A 22670-nucleotide genomic window follows, 5' to 3' on the forward strand; every position below is an offset into this window, starting at 1 on the left:
AAAGGTAGTTTAAGTTAGTATCTATGGATAGATTAATTGGCGGAAAGTCGATTTGCTTGTCACAACTTTGCACCCGCACACCTTGCTATACTTATTACTATACAAATCATTGTTTGCTATTTCTATAATTGAAAGATCGCAGATATGAACGATATTTTTTTAAATTTTTCTATTGGCAAGTGAAATAATGGAAGTTAGTGATCCCTCCCGCCGCCAGTTGTGTGATTTGCTTAAAAATAAACAGTGGTATATTACATTATATAAAGACGTTAAAATACCAGGGGAAGATTTAAGAAAACAAGTAGAACATTAGTATAACATGTGAAATTAAATGCAGAAAAATAAGTGAAAATTAGTGACCAAAAATAAGACACGGCTTAAAAGTCATGTTCAGGCGATAATATAAAAAAAAATTGGCAGAAAGTAGTGGTAAAATTGTCAGTGACATAGATTTGACACGTCCAAGTCGTAAATAATAGTAGATACTGGATAATACAAAAAGCTAATTTCAATTTAAGTGAAAAATCTAGATTTGTAATTATGCTCGTAAATAAACATCAATTTTTTTGTACCTGATTCTTGTTGTTTCCCGTGTACTATAAAAAAATATGTTTTATGAGTGACTGACATAAATAAAATAACAAGCGTGGAAGGTTCAAGGTTTAAATATACCTGAATCTGTTGAAAGAAGATAAAATTTGCTTTATCTAAATGTTATTTCAACATGTATTTCCCCATAGGATGGCCGAAAGTTCTAAGGAGTGTGGATGTAGATTTTCAGGCTTTTAAACAGGTTGTGTCCAATCGGGATAAAATCTTATTTGCTTCACTAAGTGATGATGCTTTTGTGGTGTGGTTTTGTAAAGTGCGTAAAAGTTTTGTTTTTAGTTATGATGCGTTTGACACACACTATAAAAGTATTTTATTAACAGAGTTATGTTTACAGCCCAGTGTCTCTATAGTATATCATAAAAGAAATTCTGAATCTATACAAAGACTTGGAATAAATGTTGGAATTGAATGGAAGCCAGATTCATCCATGATATGCATTTCGGTATGCCAATTTTATTTGAATTCTACTATTTTACTACTAAATTGGAACATAGTAACATAAGAACTATCTGGACTAATGTTTATAATATTTTTGCAGACATCAGAAGGGCATTTGCTTTTATACAATGTTGAAGTACAAGGCGACCAACCTGCATATCAACAGTTTGATCCACCCACTGCAAGTTTGCGACGAGATTCTGCTGAATTATTTGTTAAAGAAGTCATACCATCTCTAAAAATAACATTGGTAAATATTTTTATTGTATTGATTCATTCATATGATTCACAAATTCATATGATATTATTGTTGGAAATTATCATTTATTAAAACTTTAGTTTATTAAGTACTAAAGGTTCAGGACCTTACAATGTTGTTGAGTTTTGAATATATATTTCAAAATTATTCTAACACAATATTTATTAATTTTGTGTGATTTATAGAAAAAATGTAATGAATCTTTCACCATTTGATAGTTGTGAAATAATTTATAATATAGAAAAATAATAATAAATGTCTATTATTATAGTTTAAAGAAGTTCTAATATGGGATGGTCAAATTACACGTATGTGCTGCATATCAGGAACTGAGATACTTGTCTGTACAACACGTGCTCACTTATTGAGGTATCGTTGGGATGGTTCACAAAATAGAGATTACTGTCTGGATTTAGGGAGAATACCATTCTCTATAAACCAGCAAGTTTCAAAAGGTAAGTAAGTTTGAGTAGGTATAGGCAATATTTGCATAATATTTGTAAATTTAAACATTTTGGCAGAATACCAATAAGTGATTTTAGGATATTGAAGAAAGCTGAAATTGATGGTCATATTTCAGTGTATTCTAGGGGTTATGTGTTGAATAGTGATAACTATTTATTTGAAATTTCCAGCTGAACCAATTTTAGAAGATAATACACATGTTAATGACATTGAGTATTCACCTTTAGTATGTGGATTTGGTATAACTTTGAATGATGGTCGTGCTGCATATCTGACTGCACCAAATCTAAAATTTGACCCCAATGTAAGTAAAATTTACAGCTTTATTATCGTGTTTTATAAGCGTATTTGGTTATTTTTCACACTATTCATATATTTATGTTAGCTGTGTTGGCCTAGTGGCTCTGTGTAAATTGTGTGACCCTCATCCCTGTGTGTGTGAATCTTGTCTGTATAGTGAGCAAATAAAACTCAGTGCTGAAGATAAACATTGTCAGGAAATCAGTATGTGTTTAACCCAAACAACAATGACATGTGGCAGACATAGAAGGCTGATCAGCCCTACCTGTATAAAATAAAAATGAACCACCGCCACCAAGAGCCATACATGTTGTAGTGCCACTGGATTATTATTAATACAAGAGACAAGAGTATATTGCTTTTTTGTTTATTAATATTTATTTGATTATAAACTAAATAAGTGTGCCTTATAATACTGAACCTTCAGGTTTAGCTTTTTTAATTTTTGTTTAAAATTAGACTAAAAAGTTTAAGGCAAATAAAAAGTTGGAGAAATTTTAACACTTGTAAGTTCACCTTTAAGCCAAATTATATTTAATTGGCTTTTACTGTGAAAATGAATTCATTATTTACATAAACTAATAAAGCTGTAATAAATTTTTTTATCAGATAAATTTGGAGACCGAATTAAGGGTAAGAGGTTAAAACAATATTTTGTTGCCAGTTAAGGTAGACATCACTTGCTAGATGTTTAATTAAATTATTGTTTATAGAATGCAATAGACACACATGGCTAGGAATATTTTATGTGTGAAGAATATATAACTTATGTATGCTATATGCATACTGGCCAATTGTGGTTTTTGATCGTACAAGGGCATCCTATTTTATAATATTTTGTTTTATTTCTAGGCAGTTCAAGGTATTTGGGCGCAAGGCATCGATGACTCTACCTGTGCAAGAGTTAATCATAAATTCAGACTAATTGCTATTGGGAGAAGAAAGTATGCATTTATTTATAAATTTCTTTTTTCTTCAATTGCATTTTAATCAAGCCTATTTAAGCTAATAAACAGTTTTCATTAATTTCAAGTTTTACAAAGTGGTCTCACTAGTAAAGAACTATCTCAGAAACTTAACACATAAGTTTACAGCATTCACTAGCACTTAAGCTTTTTACTCTAATTCGCACTATATATGATTATTAAAACCACCCTAGCTGGAAAGCCTGGATCCTTTTGAATCTACGCATTAGCCAGTGGGGTCGAGGAACTGATTCACCTAGTGTACTTCTCTGTTGGTGGGTTTGAAAATGTCTTTAATTCTTCGTTGACTCTTTCTGTGTTGAAGTCACATTCTATTGAAAGCCACTTCCCAGTGGCCAGTTAATTTTATGTTCATTCTCGTGTAAAAGTTATTGTATCTATATTTAACTATCATTAAGATATATTTTACTTCTTACGTGTACAGTGTGCTTCGCCAAAGTGAACACATTTCGGCTTCTTTTCCGCCGGTTTCAGGCAGTCGCTATGGTGTTTTTCAATGCATTTAACGCATATCGGGGATCTCTAGCGCAATACCGCTGTGTATTTCCTTATGTCCTGGCTAGTGTTAATCGCTTCTATAATATATACTCGGGTCAGAATTGAAGGCGTGGTGCAGTTTTTAGACAAGTTCTGATGCCAGCTGCCTGTAGAACTGTAGACCTTGATAATTAAAGATATCGTCTAATGGAATATAGTCGCAGATTTTTTATTAAATTTCCTAACTTTAGGTGAATTTTCCTCATCTGGACTGGTTTACTTCCTGCGAACTAGCTTTCTTTTGCTTCAACTGTTAACCCTCATCCATTCTGTTTGTCGTTAGAGTTGTTCTTCGTTTTTTCTATAACAAACAGACTGGGGTGGTTTGATGTGTTTCTGGCTCTCCTTAAGACTTCCAATTTGCCTTGAAGAGGCAGTATCTGTTCTTCGAGACTGGACACTCAAGAGTATAGTAACACATTGTTCATGTTTGTACTATTTTCCGTTAACTCTACAAGCAATAGAAGATAAATATATGAGTATTTATATCTTCCTTTTTTTACGTAAGTATAACATGACGTCGTCCATTCAATTGAAAGGTTGGGTGGTACATTAAGCCAGCCCAAGTCTCTCCAGAAGCCTCTTGGGTCGAAGATTTCGCCCCATGGTTATTTCTCTGTTTTTGACCCCGAAATACTGGATTTAAGATAACTTATACCGGCATATGAAACAATCGTTTACAATTATTTTATCAAAACTTACAATTAGTTTATCAGAAAGCGTTCTGAAAAATTCTTTTTACTTTTGAATTCCGTGAACACTAGTAGTATTAGTCAGATACCGTTTTTGAAAGTTATATAATAATAATAATAATAAAAGTGAATTAGTTCACAGGTGGACGTTTTCACAATAGATGAAATAACGGGTGGTCTAGAACTTTCTCACACAATGATGCTCAGTTCTAAGGACTTTCCGGGCGACCCGGGGCCTGTCAAATGTATGAGGTAAATTTATATTAGATTTATCTATGTACATATTCATTTTTAGATATAGATCATTCCGAGTGTATTTTTAATAATAATATCTTACTTGTCTTAAAAATAGACATACATATTTCGCGTTATTATAAAATATAGAGTGAAGTGGGTCGTTATTTTTGTATGGAAATCCAGGAATTAGAGTATACTTCTTATATGCTATAAACGTCAATAGATGGACAGGCGATGGCCGCGCCGTGGCAGTGAGTTGGGAAGGCGGTGGAATATCAGTCTGGAGTACATTTGGGGCCCTTCTCATGTGTTCCCTGGCATGGGATTATGGCCTGAACCAAGATCTCAGCAAGCATAACCCACTAGTTGTCTCCAGTATGGTATGTAATGTTTTTTTTAAATTAAGAACTACCTGTGCGTTGCCGGCCTTTTAGGAATTGGTACTCTCTTATCTTGCTGGTTCCACAAACTGGTGGTCGAAGGGAGGAGTAGCGACAAAGGGTGTTTTTTTAGTGGAAAATGCGTTTCCTGGAGTTAAATTGGACTAGATTAATTCCACCCAGTACCGAGACTGTAGAGGACGCGTGACCGGAGCATTTTGCCGTTTATGCGAATTATGCGAGAATAACCACGGAATTATGCGATGAACCCAATTGCGGGTCAACAGATACTTAGGTAGTTCTCCGAATGTGAAGTCAGCAGAAGGTCCAACAATCCACATATGGTATTCTCGTAATCGCAGGGACCATTTTTGTCAAGTCGATGCCAAAATAAAGTCGTGAAAAGGTCTTCCCGCGTGATCAGTGGTTTCTGAGCCGAGCCAATCGGCATGGTGGGTTAAAATCACCAAGTACCACGTTTTAAGAGGTCGGAACTCTTTCGAGCAGGGAATTTGTTGCCGTTTGGATGTGCTCGATGAGTCGGTCAGTTTCGTCATTTCAGCTATGGGACTTATACAGGCACGCGTATAATCGGGGATGGTCATCGAAGTCTACGCGCAGCCAGAGGTTAGGTAGATCCGTTCCTTCAAGGGTCCCGAGGAGGCGAGAACAGATATCCTCTCTGATGAACACGCAAACTCCCGCCCGCGGCACAAATGAATGTTCCAATTTGTACCCCGGGTAGATGAGGTAGTAGTAGGAGGTTTTCTGGTTTGCTCAGTAAATGTAATCGCTTACTTGTCTGTGTTCTGTCTTAAGTATCAGGCGGGGAGGAAATCTGAGTCTCGGTAAGAAAGAGCAAGGCCGGCTTCGCTGTCTCTAACTGATAGAGGAAAGTGTGGTTGTTAGAATTGAGCCCCTAACATTTGTGAAGTCCACGGCGAGTGTGGACGGCTGTTGGATTGCTCCGTTTGCCCCGAAATCGATAACTCATTGACCTATTATGGTCGTTGTGCGCAGAATTTCAGCGTCGGAACCTTTTCGAGGAGTGGATCTGTAGCTGTCTGGATGTGATTGAGAAGTCGGTCGACGTATAACTAATTGACTGATATTTAATCTTGGCGTCTTGGAGCGGAGGTTAAAAAGAGTGGCGGATAGCTTATTGCCAGTTCTTCTCTTCCGTTATTCGCCCTTGATTTGAGATCTAGCAGTATATGTAAAATTTGAAGCATTTTATATACATTTCTGTTCTTGACGTTCATCAAGTGTAACACAATGGTGTTACCTATGTAAATAATTATCATAGTGATTTTGAATTGTGACCATTTGGCCGAAGTGTCCATCCACCTTCTTCTTATTTTTTTATATATTTGCTGTTTTTACAGGAATGGGCAACGGAGGGCTATCAACTATGGATGGTCAAGGAGGAAGAAGCCAAGTCCAATCTCATACAAATGGATTTCGTTAAGAGCCCCCTCACCGTCAATCCTTGTATGGTAAGATATTGGTTATGTAATTGATTATGTACTCGTTACCTATAATTAGCCTTTGATAGAATTCCTTATGATTTTAGAGTAACCAGCGACACCTTTACTTGCAAGCCGACGATAAACTGTACATAAACCTGGAGGACAATCTGACTAGACGCACCAAACTATCGATTATAGACTCCTCGGCGGACGCGTATCACGAGTGCGGACAGGAGCAGACTGACGGGGAGGTAGAAAATAGTGCGAAATACAAAGAATTTGTGGACGACAACGAATGTCGGAAACAATGGGTTGTTCTACAATTGCCGGCGACGTATATCGCCAGCAACTGGCCGTTGCGAGTGAGTGCTTCATATTTATGTTCGTATTTAACTGAAGGAGATATTTTGGTAACAATAAAACGCTGATATAGGCTGATTCCACTTTATTAAGGTTTTTTAACTTCTCTTATATTGAGCGGACTAAACAATCTTTCGGACCTATGATCTAACTCCTCTGTCACCCTCGAACGACGTCTTTCAGTACAGCGCCCTCGACGAGGAGGGCGAGACCGTGTGCGTGGCGGGTCGCACGGGGCTGGCGCACTACAGCCGCGCCGCCCGCAGGTGGAAGCTCTTCGGCAACGAGGCGCAGGAGAAGGACTTCGTCGTCACCGGAGGCATGTTGTGCTGGCGGCACTATATTGTCGTGGGTCAGTCGCCGCTCGTTTCGAGTATCCGAATACTACTTAGTTCATTGAATCGCCTTTTTATAGGCGATTAAAAATCAAAATACTAAATTATCGAATAGCGTTAAGATATATCTTAAGTTAAGTTATTTCTATTTGCACCTGGTTCAAAGATTTTAAACATTTTCTGGTCTGCTCAGTAAATGTAATCGCTTACTTGTCTGTGTTCTGTCTTGAGTATTAAACGTATAAATCCTGTCTTCCTGTCCCAAGGTTGCTACAGCATCCTGGACGGTCACGATGAGATCCGTTTCTACCCTCGAGACGCGAAACTCGACAATCGCTTTGCTAAGATTGTGCGAGTTCAGTCTCAAGTGTTCGTTCTGGACGTGCTCCACGATCAGCTCGTGGTCTTCGGAGCGGATGCGCTGGTCACCATTTATGAGCTCAGCTTGGATAATGGTAGGTTCTGAGAGCGCTGTGTCATCGTTGGTCCCAGCAATGTCATTTGCTCTAAATTTATAATATTCCGGTCTAGCTTATTCTAGCCTTTCTAAATATAATTTTAAATATAAAAAAAATCACTCAAGAAACTTAAATGTTAGGTTTTATACAATTACTATGAAATTGTTATATAATGAAAATCTGATATTAAAATTCCAAATACATAATTTTAATACATTTTCGAAAAGCGCCCCTTAACAATCAACAAACAATGGCATACAATGTTATTGTAGTTATCATAATAAATTCGCAGCCGGTGCTATAGAACTGCGGTGCGTACAAGCGGTGGACATATCCGCCTTGTCCCACCCCGCGTGCATCGTGTCGGCGTCTCTTTGCCGACTTCAGGACCCCTCGCCAATGGCGCATCTCAACCGCAACGCCAAGTCGGAGATGCAGGCGCCGGATTCACTGGTGAGATCACGGTTTACAGGAGATCAGATCGGTATCCATTGTGCGTATATTGATAATATTTGATTTGCTTCTTTCAGGTGATCAATGCGAGTGGAAAACTGATGATGGTTCAACGAGAAGAATACGACGTCGACGAGGATAATAATCCTGTAAGTTTGACTTGAATTTTTTTGTATTGTATCATTTGCTGGGCGCATTTTAGATATTTTTCAATATTAAAATCAAATACATATGTACTACATCAGTATCTTGAACAAACGTTCATCATGTTTATTTGTTTCTTTTGTGAACAAAGGACAGTATAGTCGTTATTTATTAAATCCTATAAAATCAGATCATAGTGTTACGGCAATTACATTAGTACAATTAAGTATTTATAGTTAGTAAAGTATTTATCGAAAATTTAACCAATTAACATTTTCTTTTTATTTGGACCACATGATACACATTGACGTATAAAACATACGGACGCGACCAGCGAAATGAAGTATATACAAAAAACATTGTTTATAGAAATAACCATATAATAAAATTAAAAATACAATTTAAAAAAAGAATTAATCTATTTGAACCAAGAATTGAACTATCGGTACTAATTCTACTCTTGACCGAGGCTAGAGAACCATGAAACACGTAACAACTCTATGCAATGTCATTTTGATAGCCATAACCTTTTAATTGGAGTTTCTGCCAACGTTTGTTCGACATGTTGTGAGATGTGAAAACATCTTCGATTGTAAAAACGACTTCCGACCTGAGAAACATATATTAACGTACTAAAATTTCCGGGCAATCAACAATTCCGTTAGTCAAGTACTTTAAATAGGTATAGCAACGAATGCTCCGAGATTCCAAGGTAAAAATGTAAAAATTGAACCTATTCTCATATTTAGTTAAAATTGCACATTTATGGTATAAAAACTTTCTTTGCATCCTCTCCAGCCTCACTGAATCAGTTAAATATATTGGAGAGACCAGATACAACTGTTGAACTTCAATATGCTTCGAATTTTCGAGGCTGATAAATATAGAAACAGCAACGATAGCAATTGTGACTGTGCCTGTTATTCTGGAGAGAAAAAAAAGGAAACCTTTGAGGATGTTGTTATAATATTATCTACGTGTTATCTAAAACTTAGTGAACTATCCATAATGTCATCCAAATCACCTTACTTTATACCTCTTGAAATTTTTGGCTCCTTATCTTATGTCGATATCCTGCTGAATATGTTGGTATAATTTTAACCCATCAGCGTACATTTTAAAATTAGACTTTAAAATATATGCTTATTCATTTATAAAGAATAAAGGCCCTAAGTATGATCCCTGTGGTACACCTATAGGTATAGGCTGACCGTTTGACACATGCCCTGGGATCTTTACCAGTTGTATCCTATTTTATAAGTACGAGTCACACCACCTAAACAATGACCCATGTAAAAGATCTTCTACAGTAATTAATCGAGGCAGAGGAAGTCAAAGCCTGGCTAAGGTCGGTGTATATAGCGTGGATCTCCTGTCCGTTGTCGATTCCCTTCGTAAATAAGTTTACATTAATTTAACTCCTTTTTGACGCTCATAAGTGTACTTGTATACCTATATGAATAAAGATATTTTCAGTTTGACTTTATGTCCTCAGTGAAACCAAGTAAGTTCGTAGTATCGATTTCTTTGTCATGAAACCCAACATGGTCCGAGTGTATATTCTGTTTTACATGGCAAAAAAATTCTGATGAATGAGGGACTTAAACACTTCTACAGGTGCTGGTAGTATTAAAACGTATATAGTTTTGAATAACGTATCTATGACGGCCCTTGTGAATAGGTGTTACCCGAGCGGAAAGCTGTCGTACCCGAACCACACCTATACGGTACCACACCATACGGTATGAAACACACATTGACGCACAGAGATTATAAATCATGCATAGCGGAATCAATATATTATCGGCACATTTATTTAGCACAAAATTAGATATATTATCCAACGCTTTGCCTGCCTTTGTTTACGAATTAAGTCTTAATAACAACCAGGGAGTAGTTAGTTATCCATTACCATCAGTTATTGAAGAAGATCTATATCTGAAGATGTTGTTGTTAATGAGGGTTGAAGGTGTACTGATAGTATTCTGAGAATAAATCGCATATTACTTGGCCACCATTCGCCTGTTTAGAACACCAAAGAAATTGGTTCGGTACGAATCCAATATTACGTCTTAAGTTATTTTAAATCATACTTTACGGCGATTGTTTAGACTTGTATAATTATACGTTATTAGGTTACACGTTCGTTTTAATTGCGAAAATTGAAGTTGTAATAAATTAAGCGTTTGGTATTTCGGCTTATGCAACATCGCCTCACTTGTATCGGAGTAAATATACACGTATTGTTGGAATAGTTTATTCACTTAATCAGAAAATAAATAAGATACACTTCATTGCTCAGGATGTACAACTTCAGCTCAGCTTAACTTCTATGACCTATGTGTATTTTTACACGCAAATCTCATGCAAGAACACACTAGAGCCGTGAGTAACAAAAGGGTTACCTATACACGGAGAAGTCTTACGTAGGATAGAAATTAACCCTATATGGTATTTAATGCCTCGTCCTTATCCTGACGCTCTGGCCGTGAGTGAGAGGACCGGCCACCCACCTCTGAGCGACGTGTCCGTTCCTCCCGTATGATGTACCAGAGACGGAAATCACTGGCGCTTGGGCCGAATGGATCAGTGGGAAATAGTCCAAAATTTGTGCCGGAGCTATCGGCGCTGGAGCGATCGGGGCGAGTGGAGCTGTCAGACCGTAATCGTGCAGGAGCGGTCCTATCGGACCGTGAGCGTCTAGGAGGGGTCCGTGGTTGAGAAGGGGTCCGTGGTTGAGAAGGGGTCCGTGGTCGATAAGGGGTCCATGTTCTAAAATTGGGGTTTCATAAACTTGCGCTACGGGAGCGACCTCCTGGACTTGCTCGATCACTGGGGCCGGTTCGATAATAGCGGGAGCCTGAATGATCTCCGGGGCAGCTACAGCTACCGAATTAATGTTGGGTCCGGATTTCCTGACCACGGCGTTGAAGCCCCTCAGAGCGTCGGCCGTGTACTCCACGGTACGTACGTTTCCATCGGGTTCCACAAGAGAGTAAGCTCCGCGAACCTGATCGCCATGACGCGCTTCCCATTGCGCTTTGTTGTCTCCGGTCGATGGATCGTTAACAGCGTAATTGAAACTGTAGTTGGGGTTTGGCTGGAAAAATCTTCATTTGAGTATAGTCAATTCGAATTGGTAAATAGTGTGGTTATAGAAATTACTCACAATGCTCTCTACAGAGTGAACGGGGATCAGACCCAGTCCATGCGGGTTGGCGATTGCCGCTGCGACGATCGCCAAAAAGCAGGATACCTGCACATAAAGTATAAATTGAAACCAACATAGGACTTTCCACTTCAAGAGTGGAAACTCTAATATATAACAGAATGGAAGGACATTTACCGCCAAATACGTGTTCATGGTGCTGACAATGTGTCCCAATGAGCAATCGAAGTGCACTGTGCCCGTGTCAACAAAATCGTGCTTATTTATACTAGCGCTAATTAAGTAGCCCGGTTTTGTCAAACCTTTCCGGATCGATTGTCTTCGGTTTTTCACCAGTCCGACAGCTCTGTTTCGCTCTCTAATGAACATAACTTGTTCATGTGTCCTAGAAAAGTGTGTATATAGGCATACTAGTATTTTATTTTTTCATTCTGTTGTAAGTCGTTGTTTTGAATATTCATGTAGACGATCCTGAAACGGAAATCACTAGCAGGCACAACTATTTATTTGCTGTAGTGTACTATTTAAACCAAGCAATTTTCTATTGTTTCTTTAGTAAAGGATAAAGTGACTGCAATGCTGGTGTTTACATACATAGCATATGTTATGATATATATCTAAGAGACAAACCCACTTGCGATAAACGCTCGTCAACTTTTAAACGATTCAAACTATTTTTTCGGCATTATTTCAGAAACCTGGTCCTAAACCTGACTAGTGTTTATAATTTTATGTCTTGTTATCTGTTAAAATAAGGACATTTAAGGTTATATTATAGGTACATTTATATTTGGTAATGTGAAAAAAAAGTTAGTTTATTGAAGGCTCACGATATCATTATATCAGTATGAAAACTTTGAAATTATTGTTAGGTTAAGAAAACACTTTTTAAACGGATTGAAACTATGTATTATTATTATAAACTTATAATTATTTACAAAATTTTAAATTTAATTTTTTTTCCGACGTTTCGCGTGCTTTACATTATTATTAGACGTATCTACGTCACCGTGACAACGCACGCTGTAAACCACGCGAAACGTCGGAAAAATTGTTTAAATTTACACATACATAGCTTCAGTCCGTTTAAAAAGTGTTTTCTTAATGTGTAAAAGCCATGTTAACAAAAGACAATATTATTGTTAGATGTTGAGAGGTTTGAAACTAGTAATCAGATTTCATCGGTAAGGGCCAAGGAAAGCGGGGAAAGAAATATAATTATGGATGTTAGCTCATATAAAAATGTTTGGAGAGATTGTTTCGATATTTGTTGATCTATAAGAGAGATTGTTTCTCTCTTATAGATCAACAAATATCGTTACAAATTATGTCATTGTACGTTCATCGGGCGCTTTAAATGATAGAGAGCTTTATTTTATTTATTTATAATTACCACTCGCGTACAACAACAGAATGCGAAATAATGAAATGTTAATTGCTTTGTAACGAATGAATATACTCTCGGGGCGTAACTTGACGATTTAGCCACGCTTAGAAAAAACTAAGAAAGCCCTGGAGAGCAAAATGTGCAGCCTTGGCTCGTACGGCTATATATTAGTTAGGTACCGTAATTATTTAGTTTTTATAATCATTCATTATTAGCGTTTAGAATTTTTATTCTAAGGACTTCTCGCAGATAACTTTTAAAATACTTCTTCAGTAAGGACAACGATGCTAAACAATTAATTTTAAAAGGTTTTCTTGCATCTCCGAGCAGGTTGTTGAATGGCGAATTTGCGTATCTAATAATTATCATTTAATCAATATAAGGTTCTATTCCAGTATTCGCAGTTAATTTATCTCAGAGCTATAATTTGCCGGATATATTTCTTCGAATACACATATATATATGTACAATGAAATTAGCAAAAACTTTTCGCTAATCTGTGTATTAAAGCGCAGATTATGTATACTTCCTTATATGACTTAAAGACATCGGAAAGGACTTAGGCATGTACACGGTAGAGGAAAACATCAGCTTTCTTTTGACTTAGATAAAAGAATGACCATAAAAAAATCGCCATTTTAACTTAGGCTTTGATATGGTACCTCCAGGTATCAAGAATTCGTTAATTTAATTATATTCTTCTACTCTACTCTTCTTCTATTCTTTGTATTTATGACTTCATTACCAGATCTTCAAGGGTATAATAAAAAATGGCTGTTTTTGGATTCCTTTATTTCACATTATCGCCAATAAATTTCTTCGAAAAGCACAAAAAAATTAATGAATTTATGTTGTTACTGTATTTCTCTGTAAATATGTTTAGTGCCTAATACTTGAAATCATATTATATAAATATTTCATTTTTATCGGTGTGTTTTCCTAATTACCAACGTTTTGCCGAACAATGAAATGGGACCAGTAACAACCTTGTGGAGGTGCCCATTAATGTATTTACGTGCAATTAGGGTGGCCTGAACGTCCTTAGGTGCCCCATGAAAAGGTCGCCAACCGCCGTAGGTCCCCGTGATAGGGTCCCAAGGCTGGCTCCCTCTTTCGAAAACTACCTTTGAAACACCAATAGGCAATGCAACTGCACCTAGGCCATACGCTGACGGAACCTCGATGTTATGGCCTATTTCTTGACGAATCTCGACTTGCTGTTGTAGATGTGGTACTGTTTGTGGTATTCCTAAATGAGCTACGGGAGGTGGAGGCAATGGAATGGGTATAGGCAGTGGATGAACTGTTTGTTCGGTAACATGAGGAACTACTGGATTAAGAACAAGCGGAACGTTTTGAACTATTTTTGTCGGATGTACGCTGTTTCCTATCTTCTTTACAACCGCGGTAAACCCCTTCACGTCGTTAGCGTTATATTCCACAATTCTGATCGATCCGTCTGGCTCTTGTAGTGAGTAAGCGCCGTTGACTTCTGGGCCGTTTCTGGTCTCCCAGTGAGCTTTTTTATCGTTTGTATTAGGGTCGTAGACTGCGTAGTTAAAGGCGTATTGAGGATGGTGCTGTAATAAGAAAAACCTATGAAAATAAATATTCCTATATTTTTCTATTCTGTATTTAATACGGTAGACGCTAGATAAAGTCACACATATTTATGCGACCTTTTTTATTGCGTTGCAGATAAATAATGTTATCTCTGCGTTAGATCCATTGGATAATCCAGCTACCAATGCGGCTACAACACAAACCTACGTACGATGTTTACATTCTCAAAAAATATACCTGCATTCCTATCACATGCTCATGGTTCTACTTACAGCATGCTGGATTGTGGTGATTGGCAAAATTGCATGAGTTGCTAGAGGACTACAAATAGTAGTCCCTATAAACTTTACTAGTAAAACGCTTTGTATCTGAAAATAAATATTTGTTTAATATTTCACTCTGGTATAAGAACATCCCATGAAAGGTTGTCTCGAAAATGTATTAATTACCAAAAGCAGCCGACACATATTGCTCGCTGGTCGCTGCTAATTGTTAAATGTTTTATTATCTGGTTGTAGGCTTTTTATAAACACAAATACAGCACGCCGAATGTTATGTGTGATGCGGTGGTACTGGTTTTGAACATATATGGTTACGTGCAAGTCTTTCATATTCATCCCCGATGTAATATTCAGATGAAAAAACATATTTTACTACCATTTTTATATAATCTGTTTATTTTACGCATTTTAGTGGATAAATAAAACGACTCGTAACTACCACGTCACGTGGTTAGTGTTTAATTGATGCTATCTTGACGGTCATAATGCCATAAATTAGAAATATAAATACCTTACACTAAGACTTAAAACGAGAAAAAAACACACAAACGTAGACACCTTAAGACGAAGGTTTGCCAGTTAATGATAAGCAGCGTTTAAAAAATTAATCAGTTCCGCATTCCCATCACTAGTGGTAGCTTAGTGGAGAGGAATACAAATAGTTTGAACCGAGGGAGTCGTATCCTCCAAGGGGACCGTACGCTATCGGTACGGGAATGGGAATTCGCGGTCGAGGCAAGTACGGGGTCGGGTGCAAGGAAGGTAGAGGTATCGGCAAAGGCAATGGCGCAGGCAGAGGTGCAGGCAGAATGGGCGCGCGGGCTGGGTAGATCGTAGTCGGTACTACTGGTGGAATCGGAAGGACCTCTTTCACGACAGCTGGGATTGCTGATTTATATATTGAGGCAGAAGAATACGCTCCAGAACTGTAGGGTTTGCTGTAATATGGAGCGCTCGATAGACCGCCGAGACCGGCCACTGGGCCTACAGTAAGGGGAGCCGCCGCGTATCCTAAAGTCGGAATAGGTGCTTTGTAAATCGGTTTTGATTCTGGGTGAAGGTTAGGTCCAATTCGCTTAACGACCGCATTAAAACCAGATTTGTCGTCGGCTCGGTATTCCACTACTCTTATGCTGCCATCTGGCTCCACCAACGAATATGCGCCTGAATCAAAACGATCAAGTGTTGTTATTTCTTGATTAATTATTATATCAAAATAATGACATTATCAGAAATTAAGATTACCGGTTACTACGTCGCCATCACGCTTTTCCCATTGGGCCTTGTTGTCACCAGTGTGAGGATCTCTTACGGCGTACTCGAATGCATAACTTGGGTAGGCCTGAAACGCGCATTAATCAAGTAAAGGTTACTCAAACTTATTTAAATTTACTAATGAATCTTTTACATAGTAATCAGCTGAAGCATGCCCTGGCGCGTAAACTAATCCTTCTAGTCCATTAGCTCTCGTTGGCCCGGATACCGCCAGTAGGCACGATATCTGCAATATTATAGAAATTTAAAACTGGTTGAAACAGAATGAGTTCACGAGGGAGGGCAAACACCGACCGCAAGAATGTACTTCATTTTTACCGAGTACTGGTCACTTGGCGTCAGAAACGCACTGGTTTCGGAAATAGCAACGATGCCCATTTATAGGTTTGCTAGACCTTCATAAATTTACGTCTGCCGGATGTCGAATGTTTCATGCATGCCGTTGGCTGCAACAACAATCGCGGGGGGTTGCATCAGGCATCCTCATTTTCATAGAACCTTCAGTCGGTGAAAACGCTCATTCGAATAAATGATCCGGACGAATTGGGCGCTATTTTAAACAACTAGGCTCGATGCCGCCGTAATGCTAATTATACAATTTTTGCAGATAATTAGACCGATGTTATAACATATTTTCCTTATGATTAAATCAGCAGATATGGGTTATGAGCATATGAAGCGTGACGGCGTCGATGCAATGTTTGCAAACGAATATGCCTTGCTCTAATTACTATTATTCATAGACGTTTGCCGACTTCTGTACCGAAGACGTTGAACTGATTGAACGAAGTATACGCACGCGACGGATGCGTCGGTCGGTCAATAACATAATAGTGACTCCACTGTCTTATATAATATGTGTAATATTATTCAATCTTCCGTTAATACGGCTAACTTATTAGTGAACTTACAATATATTATATTTTTACTATTATGGAAAGTGTAAAGAATTTATTTAGTAAATGTAACGTAGTCCAAAATATAATTGTACAACTATTAAAACACATCATAAAAAAAATTAGAAGTACTCGAACTAATTATCGTCTTTAATCATGCATAAATAGTCAATTATAAATGCAATATTGCCGAAGAAATCTTGTAAGATTCTTCAATTATTGGTTAAATACTGAATCCATCACCAATTACTCAAGTTTTCTGATTGTTAAATAACCTATTAATGTCAACCCCACATCCACAAATTGGGCCTTTTCCGGGCAAAACCTTCAGTCGGGTGAAAAAATCTAAATGCTTTGCAGGCGTACAGCTGCCTTCCAGCTACAGTTTTAGCGTCCTGTGTCGAGAGTGTATGGTCGTCTGGCAAGAGTAATGGTGCGCAGACGCAACTATCTCGTGCCCTGTGGCTGTGGTGCGGCGCACTCGGGGCCCGTGTGTGGTTACCTTTATTACCAAGAGAGGCCACAAGGAGACAAGACCCGTCGAGACATACTTTTATGGCGAAAAGGATCATGCTGCCGTTTCATTTGAATATTTATCCGTTGAGTAAGTACAACATTCAAAAATGTAATTTGGCTATCTGTTTCTCTATCTGCACAAAATCTGCCGAAATCTATGTTTGTAAAATAAACCTTCTTTTTCAGCAATACTTTTCGACGATGCAATCTTGTTGGGTGCCGAAAACGATACCACCCTGTACGCTTCAGACTCGAACTCCGTGTTCTCGTTGCCATTCTGTGTCATCAATAGAACGGTACTAGACTGTATAATCCTCTCTTTCGGTTTAAACTACACAAAAGCTACACTGAAGTTGGTGATGATATTTAAAATTCTATTCTACTTCAAGATAATCCTTTTTTGATTACTAGAGTCAAGTGTATCTGCACCAAATACTCCGGCAGCTACTGCGCCGTAACCTTGGTTACCACGCGTGGGAGATTGCTCGCTCTTGCTCGCAGTTGCCCTATTTCCCGCATTCCTTAGAGTTGTTATTGCACGAGGTAAGTTTTGACGCCACAGAGCAGAAGAGATTATCATTATTAAATGTTTGTATAAACAATTTTTTTATATATTTCGTTATTAAGTTTTAGCTAAACTAAATTTTTTATATAGAAATAGAGGAGAAGCTGACTTATGTCTGATTCTTGATAATAGTCACAAAGATATAGTGGCGGTAGAAAGTAGTAATAAAATTTTGATTGACACTGGTGTTTTAGGTTCTGGAAGAAGAAGCGACAAGCAAAGAGCCGATTCCCGACGCCCAGCTGCCCAGCGTCATCGAGTTCGTTCACGAATTTCCCGTTTATCTTCAGGTAACATTTTTTTAGAGGACTCAAAATTTTTACTCTTAAGTTGACGAATGAATATTATAATTCAATAGAACGGTTTAATGTGTTTGATTGTAACGCTAGACGATAGTGCAATGTGCGAGGAAGACCGAGATTGCGCTATGGGCGTACCTCTTCTCGGCGGCCGGAAAACCGAAGGAGCTCTTCCAGGAATGTCTGCAAAGGAAGATGCTGGATACGGCTGCTTCCTATTTAATTATATTACAGGTAACACTGCGCTTCGGTTTCTAATCAGAACACTTGTTAAAATCGATTGAAAATAATTTAAAGTATAATAATTTCAGCGAATACCGGTACGTCTGTTACATATTTATTATTTTTTCAAGTTTATAATACAAAACACGATGGTTTTACGCAGTATGATATGGGTTCAATTAAGCGGTGGGTGAACGGACATCTCACTTAACATTGGTGGGATTATGGCCAAACGTCTGTCCAGTTATTTTATATTTACAAAAACACGTTCATGAAGCATTCCTGTAATAGAATCTGGAGAGTTCGGCAGTGAGCAGGCAGCTCGCCACCCAGCTCTTAGACACGGCTCTACAAAACGAGCGATGGGACCTCGCGAGGGATCTGGTGCGCTTTCTGAGAGCTATAGGTAGAAGCAATTATTTCATTTGTGTAATTTGTCTCCGGTTAAATTTGGACCATGGAATTGCTGACCCTTACATTTAAACCGACTGCGAAATGTATGCAATTTTCTTGGGTCCATTGCTTGGAATGAAAAAATGAAAGCCCGTTCACTTTCAGACCCGAACGACGTAGATTCCCCTCGAAACTCCGTGAACGTGCAAACGAAGTACGGGCAAGTGGTGCAGTCACAAACGGTCAGCCCCAACGCCGAAGACTTGTCCGTCATATTGGGAACTATGCAAGTACGGTGGCAAACAAAGTTCGATAATTTAATATTTTATATGTATCAGTGGAGAAAACGATGTGTTTTTAAATCATATTTGATTTTTGTAGCATACGACACGCAGAAAATTTATTAAATAAATTTTTGACATTTTAATTCTGGCTTCTATGTTGATATTTGTTATTTTGGATTAATGTTTAAGATTCGTTTATACAATCGAAGATGTTTTCACATCCCACATTGTCGAACAAACGTTGGCAGGAACTCTCCAATTAATAGGTTATGTCGCTGCCATAATGAAATTGCACAGAGTTTTGACATTTTTCATGGTTCTCTGGCCTCAGCTAAGAGTAGAGTTAGGACACAGTACCGATAATTTATTTTCTTAGTTCAAATAGTTTGATTCTTTTATAGTTTGTATTTTAATTTTTATGGTTGTTTGTATTAACACTGTATATAGTATCTACTTGATTTCGCTGGTCGTGTCCACATGTTATAGGGACGGCACCGCTTTTTATATTTTTTTTGTATCTATGTCAATTTATATCATGTGTTTGTCCTAATTATGTGGTCCTAATAAAAAAAGATTATCATGTTTTTTGAGTCGGGTCTGATAGATTTTTTTGTCATCGACATGAACCCTTAGATATCGGGTGGTCGCGGGCGCAGCTTCAGTACGACCGCAGCCCCCCGCGAGCCCTCGCCGACGGGACACGCTCCGCCCCCCGCCCCGCCACCCGCCAGACGAACGGCCGCGGCCGCCGTCAAGAGGAAGAAGTCCGTGCCCGCGAGGGCCGACCGGTACTTATTATCCTTCGTGTGGGGATTTAGATAATCCTTTTACAGACCGTTTTCGTCCGGTTTAATCTTTCCCTATTACCTACTATATTTATATTATTCAGATTGCCATAATACTATCGTGATTTATCGCTTTCAGAGATTCGTGCAATGGCACGGCCGAGGAGTTCTTCATCGACATGATGATACAGAGACACGCGCGACATCTGCTGTCGACGGCGAGACTCGTGTCATTGGGGAAGCTGGCGGCCGCCCTCGACCTGCATCTGGTGGCCTGGCTGGCCGGAGAGAGGGAGAGGGCCGCCCGAGTCGACAGTGCGGTGCTCTGCCTCAAGCGAGTCCATCGGGACTTCGACTGGCCTTACCCGACGCCCACCGAGGACCAGTACGCGCAGAGGAAGACCAGCGTTGCTCCGAGTGAGTTTGATATTATCGGAGGAGCGAATGGAAAATGTTGCGCGTGTACGGTGAACGGGAATAATGTCGCAGGTACCTACAGCCTGTCGGCCGAATGCGGCAGCCAGTGCGGCGACAGTGGCTACATGAGTCTGTCTCTGAAAGCCGCGTTGCCTCTTGCGGGGCCCGTGGCCCGTCGCTCTCCGGGACCCGTCAGGTGCGTAATCGCCGTTGGTATGAAAGCGTCTAGCGGAGAGTGCCAGGGCTCAAGGTGATCTGTCACAGCTCGGCGGGCGAAGGCAGCGTGGCGGAGGGCGGGGGCGTGGCGTGGGGCGAGGCCGAGGGCGAGGAGCGGCGCTACGCCGCGCTCATGGAGCGTCTGCACCAACACCAAGCAGACCGCGGGGACCACACCGCCCACGTGCGCCTGCGCTACTTCCTGCAGCTCGCGACGGAGGCCAGTTGCGTGGAATGGGCGCTCGTGGTCGCCGTGGCGCTGCGCGACGCTTTGGCCGTCCTGCGGTGCACCAACGCCGCGAGGGCGCCCGACGTCAGCCTGTCGGCCGCCAAGCGCCTGCGCGACGCCCTGCAGGACCTGCTCGCTTGGTCCGACGAGGAGTGGTACGTCGGCGGAGCGCAGAGTCGCGGAGGAGCTCCTCTCTTCTCCTCTCAATAATTCTAATGTCAAAACGTGAAATTATTTCCAGCGTGGGCTACAAACCGTTTATGCTGGCGATCGGCAACCAAATACCGTTTCTGACGTCGATCATCAACGCCCGCGAACGACGGACGTCGACGGTGAAGCCGCGCGTGCGCACGCCGAGCACGGGCTCGATCAACGCGGAACCAAAGCAGACACAGGAACCGAAGCCGCCGCCCCCCCAGAAGGCCCAAGACGTCTCCAAACAGGCTGTCAGAAAGGACTCGCCTCCGACGATCCCCGAACCCGTCGCGGTCGTCGCGCCGTCCAGACCGCCGGTCGAGCAAGGAGATACTTCCTCCGGCTGCGCTCTCATGTAATTCGTATCTTAAATCCCTTATTATTATTATTTATCATGATTTCGGTATTTCTACGTTCATATTTATGTAATTCACGTGTACTTAAGGTCTGCTCGATTACTGTCCATTGTTCAGTTCAACGAGAACAGTAGGACATTGGTCGATTAAATAACCTTACGTAACATGACGTTTTACAAATTTACTGAAATTTATAATCATAAATTAATAAATCTGGGACACGCCTGTTTTGCTCGAGAGCGCGTTTTCATACGATTAATATATTATTCTGATGATTTTTTAAAATTAATTAACAAATAATGTTTAACCAATTTTATAGTGAATTTTTTACAAATCCAATAGCGGTAGTTATTTTAGCAGATAGTTAGGTTTTAGTTAACTGTAAAATAGCAATATAACCGTAGAATTAACAGTTTGCTCATTGCGTGTGGTTGATATTGTTTTGTGTTAATTTATGCTCAATGGGAAATCTCATTATAGTAAACGTGAACAGCGATTTTTCTTTACTATTCCGCCATCGTGGTGCCAATATTGAAACAGTTCTCCATCGTATGAATTTGTACAAAAAAATTATATTATTTAAAATATTATCGTATAGAACTATATTATCTTAGTCTGTAATTGTCCGTACATTCCACTCCTAATTAATGATATTATATAATTTTATAACGATAACTAACATAAAAATAAGTTCATATCGCGTGGTTATAATACGTCCACTAACTGTTACTATTTATAATAACTAATTAACTTTCCGAGTAAAACCCCTTGGACAGTTTCACCGGTAATGGTCGATCGTAGGTTATGTTGAACACATCCGATTGCTATTAGTTAAACTTTTCCTCGAAGATTGTCTTAACGTAGAATCATGTAAAAACGTAAGAAAAATTAAAGTTACTTTTGAAGCTGAATCGTCAATTAAAGTTGTGAAGTTTTTATTAATGTTGTACGCAGTGGTAATTGTTATTGTTATTATTGTGTTTCGCGCATATACTCTTTTGATGTTATATTCATTGAATAATAATTTTGGAACAAGAAATCGAGATGATTCACTGCTTATGTTATAACAGTTCAGCTATCTCTGTGATCGTACTTTGAGACACATTTTGCAAAGTTTTCTAGTAAAAATTAAATTTATTGATTAATTATGTTAATTCCCACAATATTTAAATAATTCGATGGATTCCGAATTCGGAACCTACAGTCTATATAATTAATTTATCTGATTATTTATTAATTTATCTAAAATTATTATTTTTGAAATATCAATTTTAAAAATGTTTATTTATTACTATGACTAGCAATAAAATATATTTTTTCATTTGTATTATTTAAATTGTATTTATTGTAAAAACAGATTGGTGTTAAATAAAGACTTAATAAATTTTAAACAAATGAGATTTTATTACACAACAAAGGCGATTTATCTGATTTAGACGTAAGGCGCAACCGCTCAATACACTTAAAAACTACAAAACATTTTCTCAACGAGGCGGA

At 38.9% G+C, this 22670-nt stretch overlaps 1 protein-coding gene across 2 annotated transcripts; it reads left to right on the forward strand.

The window, feature by feature from the left end:
* Positions 1-68: 68 nt before the first annotated feature.
* Positions 69-22469, forward strand: LOC123712788 (guanine nucleotide exchange factor subunit Rich). 2 transcript variants are annotated; one of them, XM_045666055.1, is made up of 26 exons: positions 69-865; positions 947-1054; positions 1151-1300; positions 1581-1764; positions 1945-2078; positions 2927-3018; positions 4425-4541; positions 4750-4906; positions 6292-6402; positions 6480-6737; positions 6919-7087; positions 7337-7525; positions 7821-7981; positions 8059-8130; positions 17057-17300; positions 17399-17508; positions 17624-17755; positions 17972-18067; positions 18167-18310; positions 18590-18704; positions 18857-18981; positions 19609-19763; positions 19900-20177; positions 20250-20373; positions 20442-20777; positions 20864-22469. In XM_045666055.1, the coding sequence occupies exons 1-26, from the start codon at positions 725-727 to the stop codon at positions 21174-21176; spliced, it is 4215 nt and encodes a 1404-aa protein (XP_045522011.1). In that variant the 5' UTR covers positions 69-724; the 3' UTR covers positions 21177-22469. The 2 variants fall into 2 exon arrangements, 1 of the variants encoding a protein (XP_045522011.1); XR_006754132.1 differs by lacking the exon at positions 20864-22469 and having other exon boundaries at positions 20260-20373; positions 20442-20581.
* The last annotated feature ends 201 nt before the right edge of the window (positions 22470-22670 follow it).

The sequence above is a fragment of the Pieris brassicae genome, chromosome 8 (genome assembly GCF_905147105.1).
Source record: "Pieris brassicae chromosome 8, ilPieBrab1.1, whole genome shotgun sequence".
Lineage (NCBI taxonomy): Eukaryota > Metazoa > Arthropoda > Insecta > Lepidoptera > Pieridae > Pieris > Pieris brassicae.